Genomic DNA, 25,603 nt, shown 5'->3' with positions numbered 1-25,603 from the left:
TTTCTTAACAACTCAGCTGCAAAAATATACTCTCTGCAGTGTAAAAAGTTTAGCCACTCATCACTTGAACATGCATGCTGAGCCTAACTGTTCATCAACTCTTTTCTTCTTTATTTCAGCTCTCTTTTATTTGACAGGGTGAGAAAGAAAGTTCAGAAAAATGGCATAGAAAGAGACTGGTCATGTTAAAGAAGAAATCTTATGTATAAAGTAGCATGCCAAAGCTAATTTGCAGTATGATTCACTTTAACAAGCAAACTTGCAAACCTAAACCATAAAAGGGCAGAAGAAAAAGCCCGACAAAAATAAAGTGGTTCATCTGAGAAAATGTGGAGCTCTAATGACACAGTGCTTAAGGAATTAATGAAATTCCTTTCTGTTTGAGCTTAAATATAATTAAGGTCCACATTCTCTCTGATCCAGGTTCACATGATCCATGGATAGATACTGCTAAGATTTAAATCAAGTGTTGGATACCACTATGTGGATAGCAATGCCATACAGGCAAATCCAGTAGAGAACCCCTTGCATAATTGAAAATCCTTTGAAAAAATGTTGACAATTCAAAGTCCATGGACTATCCAATTTCAAGATCTAAACTATGGAATATAATCTACACTAACAAAAACTGCTTGAAAACCAAATCTAGCAATTTCTTCGTCATGATTAATGGGTGAAAAATGGAGCATTCTATGCAACATCACTTAAAGAGGTCATTCGATCCCAGCTCAACTAGGAAATGATCCGAGCTCAAAAACATCTTCGAGCTCATCTCTTGAACCAGCCAGCCTGAATGCTGATAGTGGAATAGCTTGGCTTGGTTCAGCTAAAGCTGGGATCAAGGCATATCTGAGCGGAGCTTGACCAAGGTACATTGAGTTTGGATTGAGTCCAAGCCGAGCTCAAGCAGCCTGTTTAGCTTCCAGGCTGAGCTTGAGCTGCCTAGTACCACTGACAGGCTCAGTCATTTCCATCATCTTCTCCTTCCCCACATTCCATCATGCTTCTTCAGACCAAACCAATTTTCTCATCAACTCTTCTTCATTTTCTATCACACCGTTCTGTCCAAATCAATCAAAACTTCAGGTCCCATTCAAATCTCCTCTCTGGACATCATCGTCACAAAAACCAGTGGGACACCACCAGGATTGACTCATACCACTGCACGGCACACAGCGGGAAACATACACCCCTCCTTGTAAGAAGCCAAAACACCACATGGCGAGGCACAACGAGCTACAATCTGCCCCAGAGCTCGAAATTGTGCCAGATCAAAGGGAAACATGAATTGAGGCCTTTAGCACCAGACCCACATTAACCAAAGAAGAGCACGGGAGAGGAAAGAACCATGCTACCAATAGAGCCATCATATCAATCAATCCACACTGCCATAAAGAAGCAGGGGTTTGCGCTTTAAACTCGTGCAGTGTCCTTTTCCAAGTGCACTACTATAGCGATTGAGAAAATGGAGGGTTTCTGATGCCCATCCTTGACTTCGAGTCACCTCCTTTCTTTCTTTCACGGGGCTCTCTCTTGTGCTCTCTTTTCATGGCAGCCTTATGCTGCCTCTTTCGAAGGACAACCTTTTCTTCCTTACAAGAGGATTATACCTCAATATATGGAATTTTGAGAGGAAGAAAAAAGAATCAAAGTTATGAATGTTATGAATAAGAAAGGGAGTTCTTACTTCTTAAGATGGATAAGAATTCAAAATAGCAGCCAAGACTCAAAAGCATCATATATAGATGAATCTAACAATAGTTCTGTCCTGCAGTCATGCACAAGGAGTAGAAATTATAACTACTTGCTCCATATAATAGCTAAAATGAAATTGTTTATTTTCTTGGAGGTGTGTACCATCAAATTTCTATTGAAGGAAATATATTCATGGTAATAAAAAGGGCAAAAATTATGTAGGGAACAGAGAACGTCCTTTTTTGTGTGCAAGGTTATTAAAATGGACTATTTAGGTGCAGCTACTTGAGATGTACTCCAAGAATTCCACAAGCATATAGATTCGGCTTTCATGCAGACCCTCATCACGAAAGCCTAGCAAATGATGATTTGCATTTCAGAGTACATGGATTCTACACCTCTTTGCACAGTTGATTGCAAGCTTAACCAGCGCTCTGGCATTCACTGGTTGCCATTTGATGAGCCACCAAGAAGCATCCAGAATAATAAAGGTAAACTGAGTACCTGCTTTAAAGAACTTGAGGCGAAGGGATCACAGAGGTCAACATCATTCTAGAAGAAAAGCCTTGTATACATTCTGTAGTGCATATCCACCTGTAGCAATGACACATGGTTTCATAAAATAGCTATGGTGCTTAGCGTGCACAAGTTCAACCATTATGAGTTCTGAATAAATTTACAGAACGGGGAAGAAAAATGACTAAAAGTCTACACTGTTGAACCAAAAAGATGTATGCATAAAATAGAACATGGGTAAAACGGAGGGGATAAAGTTTCAGCCAACAAGCATTATTTCAGTTCCAGGACTCGAAATAGACTAAAGATTATTTACAATAATATAAGATGCCATGAAGAGTGGAATCCTTCATTTTCAAGGGCATCAAAATTCAAAGGCAAAAAGATGGATTCGACTAACCCTTTAGCAACACACAAGGCTAGATGAATAGACAGACCAACTCACCCATGGAGAAATTCCTCATGCAAGAAATGTCTTTCATTCAAGCTGGACTCTTCATAAGCCCATATCTCCAAATCGAGTTGTGGGTATTAAATTACTGTAATGTTACTGGTGAACAATCACACAATATCTGACCAACAGGCAAAATGGAATACAATAATTGGGATGAAATTTTGGAGTCTAAATAGGAAGGAAACTTTCCACCGAAGCTTACAGCCACAACATACACCATAGCAACTCTTCATAGTTTCTCATTGTAACCAACAAGGAAAGAGACCCGGAAACTGATTGTGTAAATAAAAAGGCAATCTTTTTCTTAATAAAAGATTTATATCGGGTTCAATAGCCTCCTCAACGGGAAATTCTACTTCTTCCCATGGGGGTGGATTGAAATCAATGTCCCACTGAGGGATAGGGTTTGAGCTCAATGCACTTGAACTCCGAACCATCTTATATAGGATGACCTCGGCAAAGTCCGAGAAACCATTTACCACCCACTCATCCCAACAATCCAACTGAAGGCCGACAATTCAAAGAATAAGTAGGAAATGTTTGATTCTGAAAATCTTAAAGTTCAATGATGGTGCATGGATCAAAAGTAGCACACTGAAATGAGTCAATGTTTCTTAGCATATGAGAGGAATTCTAGCATAAACATATGCAGAACATAGAGTGGGCCACGATGAAATGAAGAGAATCAGAAGCAACAAATAAGTAGGAAATGTTTGATTCTGAAAATCTTAAAGTTCAATGATGGTGCATGGATCCAAAGTAGCATACTGAAATGAGCCAATGTTCCTTAGCATATGAGAGGAATCCTAGCATGAACATATGCAGAACGTAGAGTGGGCCACGATGAAATGAAGAGAATCTGAAGCAACAATCAACAGATGAGCAAGTGTCTCTAACCGAAAAATAAAGAGAGAAGAAAAGAAAGAGTTGTCAAAAACAGATCACAACGAAAGAAAACATTGTGATACTCAGACTTGCACAATAACTGCAGGATACTGTCAAATAGGGTTTGCTTTGAGTTGAAGGCATGGGTTGTGGAGGGCTAGATCTAAGAAAAAAATTAGGCAGATACATCCGGAATGGATCCCACATATGTTAATGGGATGTCTGTATAAAAAACTAATTGTTATATAAAACTAATGCTAGAAGTTGATTGTTACAGGTAATGTTTTGTTGCTCAATTGAAAACATCAAACAAGCTCATCAATCTAGTCCAAAATTTTAGTCAAGCAGGCTAGCCAAGTGCTTTTATTAGCAGTACGCATTCTTTCTCCATAATTCAGCTTATTGGCTGGACAAATCACCATACAGCAAAAAGCATTATCATTAAAATAAACAGCTCCCGCAGAAGTCTTATTTTTTCCCAGTTAGTTCTGTCAACATCGATAGCGGCAGGTAAGGCCTACCGTTGACGTGAATAATGACCCAGTTCCCACTAGAAAGCATTAAAATTTAATGGAAGAGCACCTACATAATCAAATTCGCATATTGTTCTAGAGTGCTAGTTATATTGAGATCAACATAGAAACAAACATGACAAAAAAGCCATGGTCAGTTTTACTCCACATATATCTACTGAAGAAGATAAAGCATTAAATTAATGGTTAGCATCACAAAATCCCATGAACAAATAATAATTTTGCAAAAAAGCACACTATACTTGCAATAACTTCCTTTTCTATATACAGTATGGCCAAGAGTTTGCAGCTCATTTTCATAATGAGATAATGACCAGGTTGGAAATTACCTTAGACTGATGCAGCAAGGCATGTTGCATTTGGCAGAAACTCCAATTACAGTGTCCATTAGTTAGAATAATTTCATTTCAGAAAATTCATGGAAGATCATATTTCACATTGCCAAGGTAGAGACCACAAGCAGGAGCCATAGGACTTGCAGCAGCAATTGTCTTTGCATTCAGAATTTTTTCAACTGCACCATATTAATAACTACATATAAATTTGATATAACCATTTAGATAATATAAAGGCAAATTATAAAAGCAATAAATAAGAGAAAGAATAAGAGTGAAAACAGACCATTGCTAAATGTTAAGTCCCCAGTCCCAACAGATTTTAGGACACCAACCATCAGTCTGACCTGCAGAAATTTAAAAGAAAAAAAAAATCAGTGCAGATTTCAAAACATTAGACTGCCATTCTAAAGGTCAACTAGGCAAGTTTCTAAATTGATATTAAATCACCTTTAAGTTAAAAATAAGTATGCAGCATTATTGACATAGCATATTATCTACAACTCAGGCAAATCTCATTCATTGTCCAACTTCTTTTTATAAGTGAAAATTATCTGCAAGTAAACAGTATACGAATAAGCCCTAAATGGAGATAAACACAATTAAGGATCCGAAATGCGGATTGAGGGCAATATTTATCATGTATTCAATGAATAATCAGTAGCGACCAGGAGCTTGAGTTGCATATCAAGAGGCAAGAAGTTATCATGTTGAGCATGGTACTAAAAAATCCATACTGTGAAGCCTTTGGATCTGGCACCGTACATCACATTTGTTGATTATCTAAGTACTGGTTATGTTGATATTAGTCTTGAGGATGTTTTTACCATGACTTCGACATTTGGAATCCTTTCATGTGGGCTAAGACTGCAGATTCAATACAGGCAAGACGATGGCTCTTTTTCAGATCACCATCATTCTGACCTTCACACTTCCAGTAGAACAAAACAATAAAGCAGTAGCAGCAGCATCCTCCATCTACTCTCAGCTGAATTTTATGGCCTCTCCCCTCCCTCTTTCAATTGGGTTGATAATCCTTCTCTAAGAGCATTGGCTTGGTAACATCTTGTTTGGCAGAAAGATTTCCAGCAATGAAGCAGAATAGGAGAAGTTGAACATCTGGAATGGCACAGCTTCCAGTATTAACCCAAATCTTGAATCAAACGCCATCATTATGCAACCCACTTCAATAGATTCCATGGGAGTTGATTATGCACCCACACAAAAAAGATGCACCTTCTAGGGTTAAACAGCACCTTTCAAGTCAATTCCAAGTGAAGCCAACATTCTAGTTTTAAGAATAGTGAAAACTGAAGGGATTTTTTTAAAAAAAGATTGTACAGTTCAAAATTTTATGTATCGCAAAATTTTATGTCATGCACTTTGTTTTTTTCAGAGGGGGAAAAACTAAAATGTCCCTGCCACTTATTGCATGGTTTAACAAGAAAAAGGGGAATTGCTTAGAAATATTCAGGTATAAGAGCACATTACCTTGGCTTCAACACAATGTCCAATGTAAATGTCAAAGGCCTTAACAATTTCAAGCATTCCCTTTCCCCTTATTTTTCACCTCCCATGTCCATTACATAATATCAAAACCATGTTTCTAATTAGTAAATGTTAGCAGACTTGGAATGCTCAGTCATGTGGGAAAAAGGTGTGAATCTCAGACAATTCTTTTGGATACTTTGCATAAGATTTTTATTACTGAACAGGAAAGCAACATGCTTATAATTTTTAATAAGCCTACTGTAAAAGTAAATTATTGAAAATCAAAAGGCAACCACTTATAGTGTTCTTTTTAATAATATAATTCAGTACATGTTACTGTAACATAGCAAGCAAATACACACAGAAAACATATATATAGTATAAAACATCTGTTTTAATTGACTACTAGCTTGAAGAGTAGGATGACACATCTAGAAGTAGGTATAGGCATAGCAAGATATTCAAATGAAATGTGACACCCCAAGAAGAAAATTCGAGCTTCTAAGGATTCCTGTTGTTTCACTACTAGTCATGGTTTCAAATCCCCATCGGATGTCCCACAGGATGCCAAGACTGTACCATCCCAAGTGTCGGGATGGGACCATCCCAGCATCCCTATCAGCATGTCTTAGGGCATTCCCCTCCAAAGTATCAGAATGGGGTGGGATGGCAGCACATCCTATCCACAAGAAAACTAGGACAGCCCATCCCACGGGATTTAAAACCTTACAACTAATGGTCCTGTTCTAATGCCATAACTTTGACGAAGGAAGACAATAATGTTATTCCTTCATATATTTAGAGAACGCATGCAACTTTTAAGATAATTATGATACAAGGAGATATTTTATCTTCTTAATGATTGCATTAGAGTTCAAAAATATTCACACACCATAGATCAGAAAAACAGGATAACAAAAAATTCTCTTGGGAAGTAACATACAAACAACTAGTATATGTTTATTTTCCTATGAGAGGGAGGGAGAAGCAAATCAATTCATTAATGCTGAATAAAAAAGTATAGATAGTGAACCTGGTGGTAAAGAAAAGAGCGTGCTCGTGCTGTTATAACATAGCAATGATGCCTTGATCTTCGGCCAAACTCTCGACCACTTTCAGCATTGCACTTCCCAACACTCATATGAGAGACATTAGAACATTCTGTGAATGATTCCAGTTCTGGTGTCTTAGAATGATGCCCATTCAAGGATTCCACCTCTGTTCTCTCCGAAATTGATGGGAAGTAAAGGGAAGGAAAAACTTCAGTAACATTAAGTTCATCTAGGGTTTTAATAGGAGAGTTTGCCTGTGCATCAGCAAGTGAAATAATTAAGTTTATAACACAAAAAAATATGGTCATATTCTTAGAAAGAATTTAGAGAAAGGAATCAACAGACCATTTGAGAATCCATCAATACAAGAACACTATTTCAAGGAAAGAAATTTAGGGTTTTACTGAAATCTATCTTCCCATGCAAACATTCAATTAGTGGCCAATCTATAGACATAAAGAAAGTAACATAACAAATTAAGAACAGAATCTTCGTTATACTGGAACTTTAGGAACATATAAGTTAAAAGGACATGCAGTGTAATCCCTACTAATCATTAGTTGTGAAGCACTGAAAGCAGTCAATTCAGTCACAGAAAACATCTCTGCTCACCAGTTTCTTGATACTATTTTAACTATTATTGTGATTTCTTGCTAGAGGGTAATGCTTAAATAGAAGACAAGATTTAATAACATTTCATACACATTTTTTCCTTTATGTTCTGAACTTCAAACTATGCAGAAACCAGCTCCGATTATTTTGAAGTTGAAAAGGCACAGCAAATATGCTATCAGATAGGCATTTTGTAACGGGGCATAAATAGATAATTGTTGCTTTGGATCTTAAATACTATAAAAAGACATATATCTAATTCAAAAGGAGTCTATTTATCAACCTCTAAGAACATCACGATGAAACAAGAAATTCCATAACGTCCATGCAACTAATCAACATGTGAAAAGGAGCTTATTTACCAACCAAAAAGCACATTAGTATGGAACAATAAGTTCCAAAATTTCCATGTCACAGATCAGAACCATGGTCCGAAGATTCACATGGAACTCTGAACTGACACTGAAACATTTTGATTCAGCCAGAGCCAGTCCAAAATTGAGGTCAGTTTGAAATATTCTAATGTTTTGCCACTTGTTCATTTTCTTCAATGTTAGGGGTCATTTCTCTTGATTAAATTGTTTAGATTAATTTTCTCCAGATTAAATAAACTAGAATTAGATAGTTTTGAGAAGATCTGGAAGCATCATCACATTAGACTCCAAAAGGATTTAGAGAAAAAGTATATTTGTTGGTGTAGGTTCGACCATTCTAAAAACTCGAATCTCATGGACACATTTATTGGCATATCTTAGATTGTCAGCAAACAGCAAAGCAATATATTAAACATATTTTTTAGAAAAATGTTTTTTTGCTCCTTTGTCAAACCACTAAAACAATACACCCTAATGTTTTAAGCAAGATTTTTTTAAGATGGTTTCTATTTTATCTTCCTGGATTTATTTTTCTTTTCTTTCTTTTTTTTTAATTTTTCTCTAAGGTTAATTGACACTCTTTATTTCCTCAAAAATTTCAGTGCAAAGTGTCAAAGGGACAGTTAAAGCGGTTTGAAATTGCAAACGTGATAACTCATTTGGTTCAGCCCAAACAGAAACCAAATAGAATTTATCTTGATTAAATATACATGCCATTACAAACCAAAAGGCAGCATCATTGATACAGATGGACGCATGACTGATACTAGCAGAACAGAGATTTTCAAGGACTGTTTGTCAAGAGGGTAGGTAACTCATGTAGAAGGAGGTCATCCCCCGATGTCTAGAAACGACATTTATGCCTTTACATCTATATATTTACCATTAATGCATTAAAAAATGATAGCTAAAGAGAATAGTGATTATCTTCTTAGTCTGAGTAATTTCTGGCATTGTATGATAGCACACGAATAAGATCTTTCCCAGCAAACAAATTAGATAGACTGCTTCATCACTAACTTTATGGATACTGCCACAATTTTTTTTAAGGCCTTAACATAATAAACATATTCTATTGACATTTTTACCGCATTATTATGATAATATGATTAATCTTTTTTCACCATATAGTTTTTTTCAGATTGCTTATCAGCTGGCTTCCCCTTCCATATTTTATTTTGTCATTGATGTCACACTACTTCAAGAGATCACCAAACAAAACCCATGAGAAACCCAAACTAACAAAACTTTCTGACAATTTCCTGTGATGATAATAAGACAAGAACTGTTGCTACACTTATGAAGACCAATGATACATGTAAGCATCATGGTGTTGACAAATGAGACTAAAGGAGCAAGCATTTGCAAAAGAGGTTTAGAAATTAGATGGATGAAAAACAATATAATTACATGGAACTTGTAAAGTAAAAATATAAATAAGGATGGGAAAAGGGGGAGGGAGTAATTTCCCACATAAGTTGTTCATGCCAACTTTGGATTCTCAAGAAGCATTAATTCAATGTGGGCAAAATGAAGATAGGCTTTCCATATGTTGAATCACGATACTACTGAAATTTGCAAGCAAACTTATGAAATAAATCATCTGTTGCATAGAACAAAATGCTAGGAAATAAACCAAATGAATAAGCAAAAGAGTAGCATAAATGCAGGGGCAGCTCAACACATATGGAGACCTAAAACTAAATACTAGAATGAGGCCTTTTTTTTTAATTAAAATTTATATAAATTTTTTACTAAAATCTTATTTTTCTAGCTTTTTGAGATGTAAAATTTTTAATTAAATATTTATAATCAAGTTCTTCTAATATTTCTTTTTCAATTGATAATATAGCCAATCCATTTAATCTTTCTTGAGACATTGTTGATCTTAAGTAAGATTTTATTAATTTTAGTTTTGAAAAACTTCATTCTGCCGAAGCAACACTTATTGAAATTGTTAACATTATTCTAAAAGCCATATATGCATTTGGAAAAGAGTCGAATCTTCTTATATGATTGAGTATATCCATTGGACTGTTATCTTTCACTTGTATAATTTCTTTTAAAACTTTTAGCTTTGAAAATAAAGCTAAACCATTAATATCAGAGTAGTTATTATATTTTAAGGAACATTCAAGATAAAGACAATATTCTTTCAAACTATCATTGTCTAATGACTTCAATTTTTTATCATTAAATAGAACATCAAAAATATTTTTATATATCTTAAATTATTTAAATTTATTTTGAAAAAAAATTATTTAATCTATTATATATAAAAAATAATTAATTTTAAATGATTTTCTAAGAAAATAATAATAATAGTGGAAGTCGGTGACTGTGCGCGCGGGCAGGAAGAGATGGCGAGATGGCGAGCTGAGAGCGATGTTGGAATGATTCTCCTCTCCCATCTTTCTCTATCTAACTATCTCTGTCTTATCCACGGATAGTGTACCAACACACGACTCCTCAGCCATTTACTCCCTCCCCGACTTTTTATTGATACGAAGGCGTGCATAGAAATTCCTAATTTCCCATGCTGTATTCCAAATCCACAAGCACAAAAGCCTCGGTGTGGATGGCAGATCATTTGTACCCAGAGAAGTTCCTACGTGGGAGGTTTGATCCGCTTGGAAAAGAAGCAAACCCAACAGCCATAAATGCTTTATATTGGGAAGTAAAAAAATAGCTCCTTGAGAGGCCATACCCCATAAAGCACGAAATCCTAAGCTATGCTATAATGGTGGCGTGCCTCTTCTATGAGGAGAATAACCCCGAAAACTGCATAGCTATTAGTGGAAAAGAGGAAAGGAAGGCAACCCATGGCTTGAGATTGTTTGCGATTAAGATACTAAAATAGTGAAACCAAATGGATAGTGGGGCCTAAAGCAAATGGGGGCCTAAAGCAAAGATGTTAGTGGCTTTACCTTTTAGCCGGCCCTGCATAAATGTAAGATATTGAGGAAACAAGGCAGTTAAGATGAGTACATTATAAGAAGCATAAAACCATCTGCAATCAAAGAGGAAGTGAAACTTTTTGAAAAGGAATGGCCATGATTGTAGATTAAAAGCAACCTTATAAAAAGTTCTTCCACAACACAGGATAAAAAGGAAGAGACCAGAGAAAAATTGGATGGCAGTAGAAAGGGGATTTGGGAATGCTTTCCATTTCTTTGCAATTTGTATATGGACAGACAGGAAAAATTATCAAGTCGGACAAGAGGCATAAATACAAAATGGATGTGATATCATTTGTGTTCATTCCTTAATCACCAAGGATGGTCCTCCAAAAAACCATTTTTTCTTTTTCTTTTTCTTTTTTATTTTGTGGCAAAACCATCAGGTATTGGTGTCATCATTCTCTCTCTTAATGATGGGCCTTTTTTTTTTAATTAACATTACCCAATTTTGTGATATAAAGGAATAAAAAAAAAAGATAAATAAAGAATTAATCAATTAAACAAGAGAATTGAGATCCACTGTAAGCTTCATAATCTGGACTCTGGAGTCCTAAAGGCTAGAGCAAGCCCATGGCCATTCCATACTGGACCAGATTCAAACTACTAAGCATGCAAATATTTAGTCTGGGGCTTCTACTCTTTAAGCTTAGATAAGCTGAGCTCACCCAGCAAAGCTAACTTCAGCAGCTTGGCAAGCCCACATTATTTGCAACCCTTTCTTCAACCATACAGCTTTTAAACCAACAGCTAACTAGAGAATATTATCTCATTTGCCCAAGCAGAAGGGAGGATCTCAATTATATTAGGGAGGAAAGAGAAGTTGGTAGCTTCAAAAGTTTTGACAAATTCAAATTCCAGCTCAAAATAAAATGAAAGGATGACACACCATGATATTATGTTAGCATCAATTTACATGGAAAGCAAACTAAAAGATGAATAACACAGAAATGCCTGGCACTGGTTTCTTACTTTCTTCCTAGTATATTTCAAGTTTTCAACAATAATTACTAGATGATGTTTAAAAATTCACATGACACATAATTCCTTAAAAGCTTTGGAACAAGAGTTAACCTGGCAGCCAGCAGCCCTAAATGAGCTGAAATCATGACAACCAACAAGTATGCTGCATGCTTTCTGCATGGAAACCATTTGTTACATAAAACAAAACCAAAATTGAAGAGGAAATTATGGAGTAATGGTAAAGCAAATAATGAACCTTCATAGCAAGAATATCTATATCCTCTGGAACATGCCAGGCACGCTCTTTCTCAAAGGTTGACAAGGGCTCTGGCCCAGAGAGTATGCGATAGTGGTACCTATGAAAAATTTCACATCAAAATAATATTTTAATGCAAAACTATGAGATTTCCAGGAATACATATGTGGGGAAAAAAAAGCATGTTGAATAAAAGGTAGAAATATAAGTTTTCAACAGGTGATTTTCAAATATCACACTTTATCATGATTACTGGTGCCTATCAGAATGTCTTAAGTGACCCTATTATTGCTTCTACTTGTTGAAAAGGCTTGTTGCTAATAATTAGATTTCCTGTATAGTGGAAAAAAACTTCCGATCATAAATAATCTTGTCTTGATCGCAAAGTTTTTAGTTTCTCTCCTTCTTTTGGGTTGGATAAAGATGTGTACTCCAGATATACCCCAAATCCTTACTTTATAGCTATGGATATAAACCTCTCGCATTCCCTACTTTATATATGGATATAAACGAAATTATTTAAACAAGAATATTGCAATAAAGTATGTAAACTGTAACTTTACATAAAAAAGCTTCCTTGCCACCTACGTGCGCTCTAGGGCCTTGAATCTAGCATGAAAATCTGCTGGGACACGTCGAACATCAATCACCATTATATCACCTTCGTTCTTCTGCCAGATACCCAAAAGAAAACAACTGGATAAATATTAAGATCTTCTGGGATAACGTCCTTTAAGTTTTTCACAGTAAAACCATACATATACGCACCAACTGCATCGAGTTTTGAACATCATAGGTGTAAATTTTTCAAAAAAAAAAACAAATAGGGGCCATAAATTAATTACAATCTTTCATCGTATAAGTATATACCAAAATATCATAGATGTAAATTGTCACTAGATCCAGTATGGCCCTAAATACAGTTACATGATGAGAAAAATATGAGCCCGAAGGAAATTGATCACAAAAGTTGGATGAGAAACAAACACACCTGTAAGAAATGGTTCACAGCACGTCTAACAACTCCAGGTTCATGTGGTGGCAACTGCATTTGTAAAACAATGATAGCATATAGCATTACTTTTGTTAGAATTATTGGGAACAGAGTTGTGCATAGTAGCATAACGAGAGAGTAATGCAGAAGTTTGCAAGCAGTAAATTTCAAGATATAATACACAGTAGAAGCACCAAATAACAAGAGTAAACATATAGTGCACATAAAGATATAGTAGTAGCATAATTTGTGGGTTAACATATTGAACATATTGATTTAAAAGGGTCAAAGGAATTAACTTAGAGTAATTCATATTACTGAACTCACAGGCAAAGACCTCAGCAGGAGTAATGAGGTGCATCTGAAATCAACAATATTTATCCAGCCAAGATATTGATTTGTATCAATATCAGGCACCCAAAACATGGTTTATAATATCTCAGCCCGATATCAGCCAACACAATATCAATAATATTGGCCAAGTTTTTCCAATCTATCCTTTTCAATCCTAAATAGGTTTTTTATATATCAGGTATTAAGCTAAATGATCTAAGAAAATAGTTGATACAGGGTTTTATTATAACAAATAATATTTTGATTATCACAGTTACTCATTTCCAGCTAAAATCATGTAACATCTCAGTCTTCCCAAATTTTCTGACCTTCTATCTTGACTACGTTAAACTAAGAAATAGGGTTCTCTTATTATCGTCCACCCACCAAGATGGTTTAGATAGCATGTATTGTAAAACGATCACTCAATAGATATAATAGGACAATGGTGGCTGGTTATCTAGCACATCCCAAAGCCGTAATCCCCATGATATCTCAAATGTTGCCCTTTAAGATACATGTTGTCACAAGGACTGGAAATTATTCTACACAATGAATCATTCTTTAAACATATGTACTAAAAAAATGACTTTCTCCTTTTCAGGAACACTTTGCATGTGCAGTTTGGTGATCTTAGATAAGCCTTTCACTCACAAACTTATCACCTACCATGTATTTAAAGACAAATATGGAAACTGTATCACTGGGAGAGAGGAACTAAGCATTCCACATATATTTTTCCTTCAACATACTTAATTGATAGCAGAACTTAAATAAACACAAGAATTAATTAAATAACAAAAAAAGTCACTCTTACAGGAAGCATAGAAACTGCATGTAGGTAACTTGATAATTACATACTAAAAAGTGCTAGTTACAAACCACTTCACCAGGCTTTCTTTTACTTATGCGTTCCACATCAACATGGCATACATTTGATAAAGCATGCACTCCTGCATCCTGAATCAACAAATATGTTATAGATGTCCTATCTAATGTAAACTTGGTTGTCCACAAGGTCATTACAAAGAAACGTAAAAGAAACAATTATGTAATATGGGACTTTTGATATGTTGAAGGATTTCAGCAATGTAGAGAGTCCGTGATAAATCAAGAGAAAAATGGTCGAAAAAAGTGACAATCATCTCTTGATATCTGGAATGCGCAATCATTGCTGGCAGTCACATTCTGTTTGTCAAGATTAAAGTGATGTAGGTAAAGGTGAAAAAATACAAAGAATTATCATGTCAGTATAATACCAGCAGAACCATATGGCCGCGTCAATATTAAAACTTCACAGGTTTGAAGCTAACAATCAAGTCAAAATGAAAAGTTGTGACAGATCAATGTAGTAATACTAGCTTAGTTGACTTTGATATATGCCCAGGCCATGATTTTGAAAGAATTGTGCTATTATAAAGCACAAGAACAATATTTGACAAAAAAGCAATTTATACAATAGCTATATATTTACAAATGGTGGTGGCACATTAATAAACATAAAACAAAAATCAGAAACAACAAAAGTATGACCAGTGAACAATATCAGAGTCCAATAACTAAGATGAGATGTGGTTCATGAAGATCTGGGGCAAACGATGTCACTTGATACAACAAAGAGTGCTATTTCTTGTCACCATTACATCATTTATATGTCGAGGGCAAAAGGTTGGATCAGTCCATGTGCAGAAACTGAGCACGGGTTTTGCAATCTCAATTAGCAACAAATCCAAATTTAGGATTAACCATGCAGGTAACTAGGTATATCAAACCAAGCTTAGAAGCATTTTAAGCCAAAATTTCAGATAAGATGGTCTCAAGTGATCTTGACAGCATTTTTCATGAATATATTCAAAGGCAAGTTTCATGCTAAGTCCAGAACTTGATCAGCAATGTCTTTGATCATAACATAAATCATAGAACTTGTGATTACAAAAGATAATAGCATCTAAGTTTTAAACTTTAAATTACCCAATAACTGATTCAGGTTTTGATCCATCAAAACAAGTAAGCTCTGAACTCGCATCCAAGCTCGATTAAAATCAGAATCAAGTTCAGGTTCAAGTTTGTTTGAGGCCCAACTTAGCACATGATTATAGTGGACTAACTAACCAAGCATTAACAATTTCCCAAACGAAAAGGACTCTTATTACTATAGTATGTGGCAAATTACAATATGAAAGGAGCATGGTATGGGAAATAACATAAAGTGACCAAGGGCTATAGACTGCCCATGTTAGTAGGATTCTTGAGTTCAAGTCAAAGAGAATGAAGGAGAGTAAAAATGATGATAGAAATTTAAAAAAATAAAAATACTTACTATTCGATTAACCTATAATGATAGTCAACAATGTGTTCACAGTTTGTTACATAAAGAAATGATAGGTTATTGACTTTAAAATATTGGCTCAAAACGCAAGTATAATATCTTCAATTTTATTTTGAAATGTTGCAATGGACCAAGTTGTACAGATCGTTAAAATAAGTGCAGAAATCAAAAGATTTCATCCAGTCAAGGAAGTACTGGACAACTCACAAGAACATGGTCCTGATAAATCAATAAATACAACTGATGATAACAACTGCAAAATGATATTTCAGACCACAAAGCTTAAAATTGGAATAAAAAGTAAGATTTTTCACCAATTGTGGACATCCCAACATTATCAAGATATAAATATATGATTAGCATACAGCAATTCTTAGAATTCCAGTATTAAACATGGATTAGATTGAAATTTTTGTGCAACTTAGTATCACCACTTACTGTTCTACTAGAGCAGAAGATAGAAACAGGCTGTCCAACAAATTTATGAAAAGCCTCCTGCATGAATCACGAGAAATTTAATAATTAGTATTATGCACATCAAACATTTACAGCGGCTAAAAGAGAGATTTTGAAAATTGAGAATGCATACCTTTCTGCCCACACAAGTCTAAATTCATAAAAACATGGCATATACGTTAAGTGTTACGGATGTTAACAATCAAGCATTTATTAACTCATAAGTCATAGCACAATGTTGGGCATTATTCAAGCAAGATAATCTAAATTTACCTAGGTTCAACATAACTCAGCTCAGAAAGTCATACGTCACATGTTCATGGCACAATCTCTAGATAACAAAAATCTTTTAGTTACGTAATTCTAGGCCTTCTTTTCAAAAACACTGCTTTACAAATAGACAAATAGACAAACTTACTAGCATATACATGCCTCAGTTCCTTTCTTGCAAATCAAGTCTTTACAATGGCTTAGTTTCTAAAAAGCATGTATGGCACTATGGCTAAACAATAATCACATCCTGCATTCCTGTCATTTCATTAAACGTCATTTCGACTCCAACTCTCATTCCCACTGTACTCTGAGATTCAGTTAACAAAACCAATATTTAACCTTGCAATCAAGCTAATATTACAGGTGTGCTAAACTAAGCCAACTAAATATATGTGCAGACCTTGTTAGGGAAACCAAATGAACTACACCTACTTGAGATTTCTTGACATTGTACAGGTCAGGTCTATCATGAAGGGAAGGAGTTTCTATTTTGTGGACTGCAGTTACAATAGACCTGATGTTAATGGATTTGTACCAAGGTTCGCCGACTCGAAACCAGATCCTGTACCGGCCGGCCAGTGACATGAGACATTACGCCCTTATACCAGACAGTACCGAGCCCCGAACCGACATGAAAACAAGAGAGAATCGGGGAGGACGAGAGAAAGAGAGAGGCGGAGAGGGAGAGAGGGAGGGAGGGGGAGAGAGGGAGAGAAGCCAGTGGAGACGCCGGCAATAGCGAACAAAGGGCCACGGAGGCCTCGGAGGGCCGCCAAAGTCTCTAGAGCTCCGCGATCCTCTACAAAAGAGATTAGAGAGAGAGATAGAGAGAGGGGGAGGGAGAGGAATGAAGGGAGGGGAATGGAGCCGTTGGATGGCCATCATGACCACCAAACAGCAGAAATCCACCCACAGGTGCGGCAAGTTCAAAATAGGATGGTCGCAAATGCCGCCAGATCGCCTTGTTTTGAACCCGCAACATCCGTGGGTGGATTTCCACTGTCCGATGGCCTCCCCACCAGCTTCCCCTCCCTTCGTTCCTCTCCCTCCCTCTCTCTCTATTTCTCTCTTCAATCTCTCTCATGAAGGATCCCGAAGCTCCGGAGGCCTCGGTGGCCACCGCCGACCTTTCCATCTCCTTTCCTCCTCTCCTCTCTCTTCCTCTCTTTCCTTCTCCCTTGCTCCGTTTTTATCAGCATTCCGAATCAAATGCCCAAAGTGTACCGGTTGGCCACAGGTATGGTTCGGCATGCCACGAACTGTCGCGGTTCGGCATTCCATGATTTGTACACATATTCACTTATATATGTATCATGAACTTGCATGAAACCAATACCAGTCATGTCTTATTGAGCACCAAAATGTAGATTCACAAACCAATATGACATCATGATTTGAAAGTTAGAATTTTTTTCATTTCTGTTTAGCTCACTAAGTATTCAACCTTTCCTAATAATATGCAAATTCACTTCGCAAAAAATATAATAAGACAAAAGATGATGATGAAGCAGAAGAAAAAGAAGAAGACAAATATAATCCACTTTCCAAAGTAATATATATTAGATAACTGCAAGTGCCTAGATAACATTAGGAAACTTGAAGATCATGCCAGCTCGAATCCTAAAGAAAGCTCCTTTCTGGAAAAAAACGCATAAAAAATTAAAAAAATAAAAAACGCCTCTTCTTTTAATTCTGCGCGAAGGACAAATATTTTCACTTATTATTAACCATAAGATGACAAGACAAGCAGGGTTTCTACTGTCTTATTGAAATTTGTTTCCCGAAATTAACCTTCCCTATTTTCAACCAATTTCTCGAGACAATAATGAGCACATCCAAAATTTATTCCAACAGGAATCAAACAAGAAAACTCTAAAGATCAACCAATTTCCAGACGACCAGCCCATACCTCAAGAACGCCGACGACGGTCCTGCAATTGGGCTGCTTCTGGGATCCCGAGAACCGGGTCCCAATGTACTCCACCGCCACCAAATACCTCTGGATTCTATGGTTTTGGCTCATGATCTCGCGCCCCTCTTCCACCCGATCTTTGGCCTCCTCTACACCCACCTCGCCTTCCGGCATAGACCTCGAAAGCTTTGACGGCTTCGAGGATTCCAAGGGGACGTCGAGGGATCGCTTCGAGTCGTGCCGCGAGTCCGGCGATCCCGCCACCTGGGATGGACGCCCGCCGTCGTCGCTCATCGCCGCATCGAGAAAAGATCGAACGACTTGCAAAGGGTGTGCGTGGGTTTTAAGGGGTTTTCATGAGGCCTCGGACATATATGTAGGGCACTCGCCGGGACCTGCTGAGTAATTTTTGACAGGGGGTTGTACATAACCTGGAATATAATATCAGCAACTTGTTTGCCGATATCATCGCAAATTCGGAACGAGCATTTTTATAATAAACCCCTTAACGAGCATAAATATTATGTCTAAGTTTATGTTGTTAAACAATCTCCAAAAGGGGGCGTTTTGTAATGCTTATGTTAAACTGCCATTTATATCGGCAATAAATTTACCGAGCCTGGTTTAATCTTGGGATATCTATACAAAACGTCTTTTAGATTGTGAGTACTGCTCATATGTACCAAAAAAAAAAAAACTGCCTCATCATTGATTATAATGCGCTAGAGAACAAAGTGGTTCATGATCTCATCACTAATGGTACAGGGACATGAAATACAAATATTATTGTGGTATCTCCGGGGGGCGAACTCAACCTTCGGATCTTGTTCATTGTGATTCCTTCAGACAAGTATCTGGCCAAACTAGTTTGGAATGGAATTAATATCCAAGACATGAGGATCAATGAGTTATATGCTTTGCTGCGGCGAACTCAACCTTCGGATCTAGTTCATTGTGATTCCTTCGAGCAAGCCAAACTAGTTTGGGATGGAATTAATGCCAAGGCATGAGGATCAATGAGTTATATGCTTTGCTCAGGACCGTCGATTCATCCTTAAAAATTGGCTTAGGTGCGGAGCTTGAGGATTCATCCTAAAGTGGCTCTTTTCATCTGGTAGATGGCATTGGATAGGCTATCCTGCAGGAGTTTTTTTGCACCATCGAGGTGTTAATATTCTTCCTTACTGCGATCAATGTAAGGAGGCGGAGGAGATGATTGATTAATCACACCATTTTCTTTTTGTTGAAAAGCTCGTCTTATTTGGAGCTATATGTCCAATTGCTTGGTCCTCAGTCCCCTAGACTAAGATAGCAAAGTCTCTATCCACTTCATCGAGCGGGAGAACCGAGCTAGAGCTGTAGGCCAGAGGATGGTGATTTGTCTTTACTATATGGCTTACCACATTTTGGAATAGGAGCAGGTTTGACAATGCCTAAGATAGTCCCATATGGATTGGGATGAGAGTCATACTCAATGCTACTGACTTCGTACGAGCCAAGAGTTCGGAGGAGTTTTTGATGGCCACATAAATCTAGGATCTCATTAGTGCAACTACCGCATCTCAAGCGATTCACTTTTCATAGGAACCTTCGCTGCACAGTTTCCTCGAGATCGACTTCAATTGTAGTATAAAGGATAGAGGCAACTTGGTGGAGCTGATTTTGTCATCCACGATGAGAAGTCACTTTTTGCTATTATTGCATGGGGAAATAGGAGAAAGAGGAGACAAATTAAAAAAAGGTTCATATGGTTCGTTTGGACTGATCGAATGATCATGAGTTCCACACTAACCCTAATTGAGCTAGCTAATCCCTCTCAACCAGAAAAAAAATCGGAAGCTGATGTCTTCCAGCAGGAAGATCTCCAAGCAGCCAACTCATGGTCTAATATCCAATACTCGTGTCGTAAGACAAAAATGACGTCGTCTTGTTAATGATTTCCATGCTGGTAGTGCAGTTCAACAAAAAGGATCCGCCGTATAACATACCGAAACAACTTGTGGATGAAATGATGTCTAGACTCAGGAATCGCCAAACGTGTGGCTCCCAACTTTCTTATTGTCTAGCCTCATGGTTTCATATGTATCTATCTCTTCCGGATTGTTTCTTTATCCAGAACAGAGAACAAGCTGAAGAGGTTGGAATATATTGTACAAAGTTTTTCTCCCTGCACATTATTTATTATTTTAGTCAGGAAGATATGGAGATGGCCATGATCTCTTCCTTGGCTAGTTATCCTGTGAAGTATTTCCATGCATGGCAAACCAAAGCAGCGAAGACAACAGTTTCAGCATCAAAATCTATGAGCGTGCCCATCAAAGCAGTATGTATATGCCTCATTTTATATTCAACTAATATTATGTTACTATAAATATTCGTTGCAACAGTGATACCACATCAAACTTGTAACAAGCCAACGAGAATGTTTGTATTTCATAGATTACAGTATATTTTGTTAATTTCCATGATGATACCCCATATTGCCCCATCGATTTTCGATTTTTTATTGGCTTGTTACAAGTTTGACGCAGGTATCACCATTGCAACGAATATTTATTCTGCTTGTTTGCATGATTATTGATGCCCAAGTATTTCGACAAAGCATCAATGATTACATATAGAAAACAAATGCAAAAAACTAGTTTTAATAATATAAAAATTTTAAAGCACAATTCAACGTTATATCTAATCTTTCTTTACAATGTATCGAGACTTCATTTCTGATTTCCATCATCTATGGCATTGAGATATTATTACCATAATATTCTTGAGTTATCCTTGCTTCTTATAATTCAGTAGTTCTCCGACTTATGTATTGACCCCAATAGGAAATATATGAATTCCTGCAGAATTTTCATTTGTTTATAGAATTCATAGAACAGGATCTTTTAATTGTACCGTGCAAGCCAGGGGAGGAGAAAAGAGAGCTTGAAAAAGAAGGAAGCAAAAAAAAAAAAAAGGATATTAGTCAAACAAAGGCTTTGACAGGCTAAAACTTGGATCTTTTATATAAGAGTTAGATCTTGGGTTAGCCAAGCTGAGGTTCTGTAAAACTTTATTTACACTCATGCTAAAGATGAGGGAATCAGTAACAAGTAAAGCACCTTTTTTTTCCCCCAATTTTTCTGGCCTAGCTCAACATAATCAATGTGAATCCTATATATTCAGTGAATATGTCACCATCCTTCTCATGCAAATCTAAGTAGAGTATTTTGACAGGTTTTCAATAGTTGTCGAACATGCCAAGGAAAAGGTGCAATTGAGTGCCCAGGGTGCAAGGTCTTCATTCTCACACTCTCCTTTCCAATTTTGAGAGTAAAGAGTAAAAGTATTAGGGTTATGGTTCATTTGCATGCAATATTTTTTCTTTCTGATTTCTGCTGCTAGTCTTTTAAAATACCAGACATTTTTGACAGTCGCAGCTGTTTTCACTGCAACAGAAGAATATTTTTTATTCTTTCTTTAAAACAAAAAATGAAGAGAGAAGAAGAAGAAGAAGGTTAATGGACAAGTTTGCTTGACTGGAAAATTTTCTGTTTTTTATTTCTTGTTCCGCATAAGAAGAAAGAAACATATCTCTAATCTTCTTATGTGACATCTGGTATATGAAGGGAACGGGAAAGAACAAGAAGAATGGCAATATTTTCGAAAGATGGAAGTAAGTTCCTTTTTTTTTCTCTTTTTTTTTAATTTTTTTTCTAATTTTTTTTTTAAGTATTTTTTTCTTTTTTTTTTTCCTAAAAGATAGGGCTTTATAGCGAAGTATGTACGGTGTCTACCCCTCTAAGAAGTGTTTGTTTCAGGTGTTTTGATTGCCAAAGATTTGGCTTGAAGAGCTGCCCCAGTTGCGGCAAGGGGGGACTTACACCAGAGCAAAGAGGGGAAAGATAGAACCCACATATTCGAGATAATTTGATGGGTTTATATGTATAAGTTTGTATAGATGCTTCTCTCATGAAGCTCTACATTTCTAGGAGTTATTTTCTTATCTCAAATCTACCATATTTGTTTCTTTTATCATTATATTGTATATAGATTCACAATACTATGCGAAATGGCACTTTTCTTCTATTTCTTACTATTTTTTCTCTGCTTGACAAGCAGTACAAAGGGACGGAGGGGCTAATCCACCCAAGTAGACCTGATTATTTTAATAAGATTTGATCGTGTGGGATATACTTCATGGTATTGATTTTTTTTTTTTTCTTTCATGCAACTGCTCATCCTAGTGTTAAGGATGTTTTTGCTACAAATAATGAGAGATCAAAAAAGCACTAAAGATTTTGTTGGAATATCCCCTCTCTCTCTCTCTCTCTTTCCCCCTCCTATTTCTCGGTATTTTTCTTTTGTAAAGGTGTGCTTCAACTACAAATACTTTGAATTTAATTTACAATATTTATGAGGACCCATACCAATATATATTTAGTTTAATATACATATACTTATACAAAGTAAAGAAATTTTAAAAACACTTTCTTCAATTTTTTTTTTTTTTTTTGATTGAAGTTCTGGATCGTTGCAAATGATATGAAAGCAAATCATATGTATAAGTCATTTAGACTTAATGATACTATAGTACGAGCTTATTCAGAATAGAATTTACATAAGCCAAAAAAATCTCAAATATATGTAGCTTTTTCATTGAGATGTTAGTTTGTCACAAACATACAAGCAAATGCCATGGTGTATTTCATTAATGTTGAGCTTGAGAGTAAAGTATTTCTATAATACAAATGTAATAGATGGCTTTCCGCACCGGAAAAAAATAATTTTTTTTTTTTTAAATAGAGGGAGTATAGATAGGGCTGTTACTTCTGCCTTAGAAGAGATGTTGGTGTTGTAAGCCGGTGGAGACGAGAATACAACAGATGATGCCACTATTCTTGGCAGCTGTAGTCTCTTTCTGGATGGGCAAGTTTTTGCTTGCTAGGTGCCCAATCTCTCTCTCTCTCTCTCTGTGGTAGGTGTAAGATTATTGTGTTGTTTGTTAGATACCCACCTCCTCTTTCTTATAGTCAAAAATATATCCCACTGCTGCAGATTGTGACTAGCAATTGGCACGATGGTTCTGCATTTATAAGCTGAGATGTCAAATCTTAATTAATATATTTTCAAACTCCCAAACCAACACTAAGCGGAGGCATACGGTTTGGACTTCCATGGTTAGAGTCGTACAAGCATTTTAACATAGGGAATCTATCAGGTGAAATTATTGATCAGAACAGTTTGATCATATATATCTTAAATTTTTTAATAAAAATTTAATATATTATTTAAAAAAATAAAATTTTTTATTCAAAACAACAAAATATATCAGCTAATTAATCATAATTAATAATAAATTTTTTTTATTCAAAATTTTCAACTAAATTTGGATAATGATGAACTGTTTTTCCGTAATAAATAATATGTTGACTTTTTATTAGATGGTCCAAAATATATATGATTGAACGGTTTTAACCAATAATTTCTCTTGCATCTACCACATCGATGGCTCCTTGAATTCAATGGATCATATGGCAAACAACTATAGCCAAAATGGTCGGATTTCACAAGATTTAGAATACACGTGTTGGATAAATTTAAATTATTGTAAAATAATTTTTTAAGTTTTTCATAATTTTCATGACTCTATCGAATCATTTTTTTTTATTTTTGGTAAAGACTGTCAAATCATGCTTGTTATTGATAACATACTACATCTAATTGGAAAACCTTAAACAGCAAAGCATGGGATTCTTATTTTAGTCTTTTATTTGGTCTCCTATTGTTGGGATATACCGACCGGCCCTGATGCCGACTCACCGATGCCGACTCACCGACAGATCCCGATGCTGACCCATCTCCGATGCCAACTCACCGACGGATCCCGATGCCGACCCATCTCCGTCGTCGACTCACCGACGGGTCCCGATGCCGACCCATCCTCGAGGATGGACCGACCGACTTTGCCCGTCTAACGACGAGCAACACTAACAGTAACTACCGACCATGTCCGACTGGAGCGTGTCGGTCTAACAGGCCGACACCGCCTCCGATCACCTGAAAGTCGATCTTACATCACCGACTCTCTGTCGGTTTGAGCAACCGACGTCCGACCTCTACAGGCCCTTCTAGACGCCGAACGAGCGGCATGGGCTGCAGTCCTGTCAAGGACATGTCGTGCAACCGTCAGGGGGCGTTGTCCTGCCAGGAACCTGGGGCGCTGTCCCGCCAAGGACGAGAATTAATTCCTAGAACCTGTCAGCTTGTCAACGACATGACAATCCCCGGTGATTTGACAACTCTTTAGTTGTCTACATCACCGACGACGGGACCATACCACCTCCGACTATAAAATGAGGTAAGGCAGCAGCTTGACGGGGAGGATTCTTTTTTCTCTCTCTCGCTCTCTCCACCGCTGAGTCCCCTGATTCCTCTCTACTGTTGTCTAGTCTCCTCTCTGACTTGACCGTCGGAGGGTCCCCGCCGGAGGCATCTCCGGTCAGTGTGGACTTTCCTTTGCAGGTGCTCATTCCCGACAACCAGACGACGAGAGGATTGGCCCCAACAGGTTTGGCACGCCAGGTAGGGGAGGGCGGTACACGACCTCCATAGAGTTTGAAGAACCTTTCCAAGATGACAAGGATCAAGGCTCAGCGGTCGAGAGCCACCGGGTCGGCGAGACACTCTTCCCGCCCAGAAGAGGCCTCTCCATCACTCCCCACCGCGGAGCCTAGCTCTCTCCATCCCGTGGTGACCACGGAGGCGCAGATCGCAGCGATCGTGCGGCAGATGATCGTGTTGACGGACGCGGTCAAAAGCCTTCAACCCACCCGATTGCCGCGCTCGCCGGCGGTGCATCCGATGCCCTTCAGGAGCAGCCGTCGATGCCCGCGTCGGTCCCCATCTCCTCCTCGAGAGCAGCTGTCACAGCACTCCCACCGAGAGGAGGAGAGGTGGCTACGGCATGATGCCCGTCGGTCTCGACGACTGTCTCCTTCCCAACTGGAACGAGCAAGGAAAGAGAAGCGGCCGCGAACACCGTCCGCCTCCCTCTCGGATTCATCGGGAAACTCCACCCCTGGGGTCTCTCAGCACCGACAGGCCGATAACTACGAACGCAGGTTCGAAGAAATCGACCGTCGGCTTGCCCAACTGCAGGTGGACGGACAGAAGTCCTCGAACGACGTCGACTTTCAGA

General features: G+C 37.4%; 2 protein-coding genes across 7 annotated transcripts; one reads left to right on the top strand and one right to left on the bottom strand.

The window, feature by feature from the left end:
• Nucleotides 1-1,706: 1,706 nt before the first annotated feature.
• On the bottom strand, nucleotides 1,707-18,810 carry LOC105051712 (uncharacterized). 5 transcript variants are annotated; one of them, XM_029266669.2, is made up of 12 exons: nucleotides 18,418-18,810; nucleotides 16,218-16,274; nucleotides 14,333-14,410; nucleotides 13,115-13,168; nucleotides 12,712-12,794; nucleotides 12,124-12,223; nucleotides 11,979-12,041; nucleotides 6,943-7,215; nucleotides 5,246-5,537; nucleotides 4,869-4,972; nucleotides 4,705-4,765; nucleotides 4,532-4,597 (listed from the first exon to the last, which is right to left on the bottom strand). In XM_029266669.2, the coding sequence occupies exons 1-9, from the start codon at nucleotides 18,712-18,714 to the stop codon at nucleotides 5,460-5,462; spliced, it is 1,083 nt and encodes a 360-aa protein (XP_029122502.2). In that variant the 5' UTR covers nucleotides 18,715-18,810; the 3' UTR covers nucleotides 4,532-4,597; nucleotides 4,705-4,765; nucleotides 4,869-4,972; nucleotides 5,246-5,459. The 5 variants fall into 5 exon arrangements, with proteins under 5 accessions (XP_010930581.2, XP_029122500.2, XP_073099651.1 ...); XM_010932279.4 differs by lacking the exons at nucleotides 4,869-4,972; nucleotides 5,246-5,537 and adding an exon at nucleotides 1,707-2,289 and having other exon boundaries at nucleotides 4,413-4,597; nucleotides 18,418-18,805; XM_073243550.1 differs by lacking the exon at nucleotides 4,869-4,972 and having other exon boundaries at nucleotides 4,520-4,597.
• Nucleotides 18,811-20,505: 1,695 nt separating this feature from the next.
• LOC140851773 (uncharacterized) lies at nucleotides 20,506-22,498 on the top strand. Of its 2 annotated transcripts, XM_073243916.1 has the most exons (5): nucleotides 20,506-20,743; nucleotides 21,640-21,699; nucleotides 21,837-21,919; nucleotides 22,032-22,078; nucleotides 22,224-22,311. In XM_073243916.1, exons 1-5 carry the CDS (start codon nucleotides 20,621-20,623, stop codon nucleotides 22,250-22,252), a joined length of 342 nt encoding a protein of 113 aa, XP_073100017.1. In that variant the 5' UTR covers nucleotides 20,506-20,620; the 3' UTR covers nucleotides 22,253-22,311. The 2 variants fall into 2 exon arrangements, with proteins under 2 accessions (XP_073100017.1, XP_073100018.1); XM_073243917.1 differs by lacking the exon at nucleotides 21,837-21,919 and having other exon boundaries at nucleotides 20,515-20,743; nucleotides 22,224-22,498.
• The last annotated feature ends 3,105 nt before the right edge of the window (nucleotides 22,499-25,603 follow it).

This window comes from Elaeis guineensis, chromosome 9, assembly GCF_000442705.2.
Source record: "Elaeis guineensis isolate ETL-2024a chromosome 9, EG11, whole genome shotgun sequence".
NCBI lineage: Eukaryota > Viridiplantae > Streptophyta > Magnoliopsida > Arecales > Arecaceae > Elaeis > Elaeis guineensis.
Note: the sequence above shows the minus strand (reverse complement) of the source record. Positions and strands in the feature narration are given on the sequence as shown.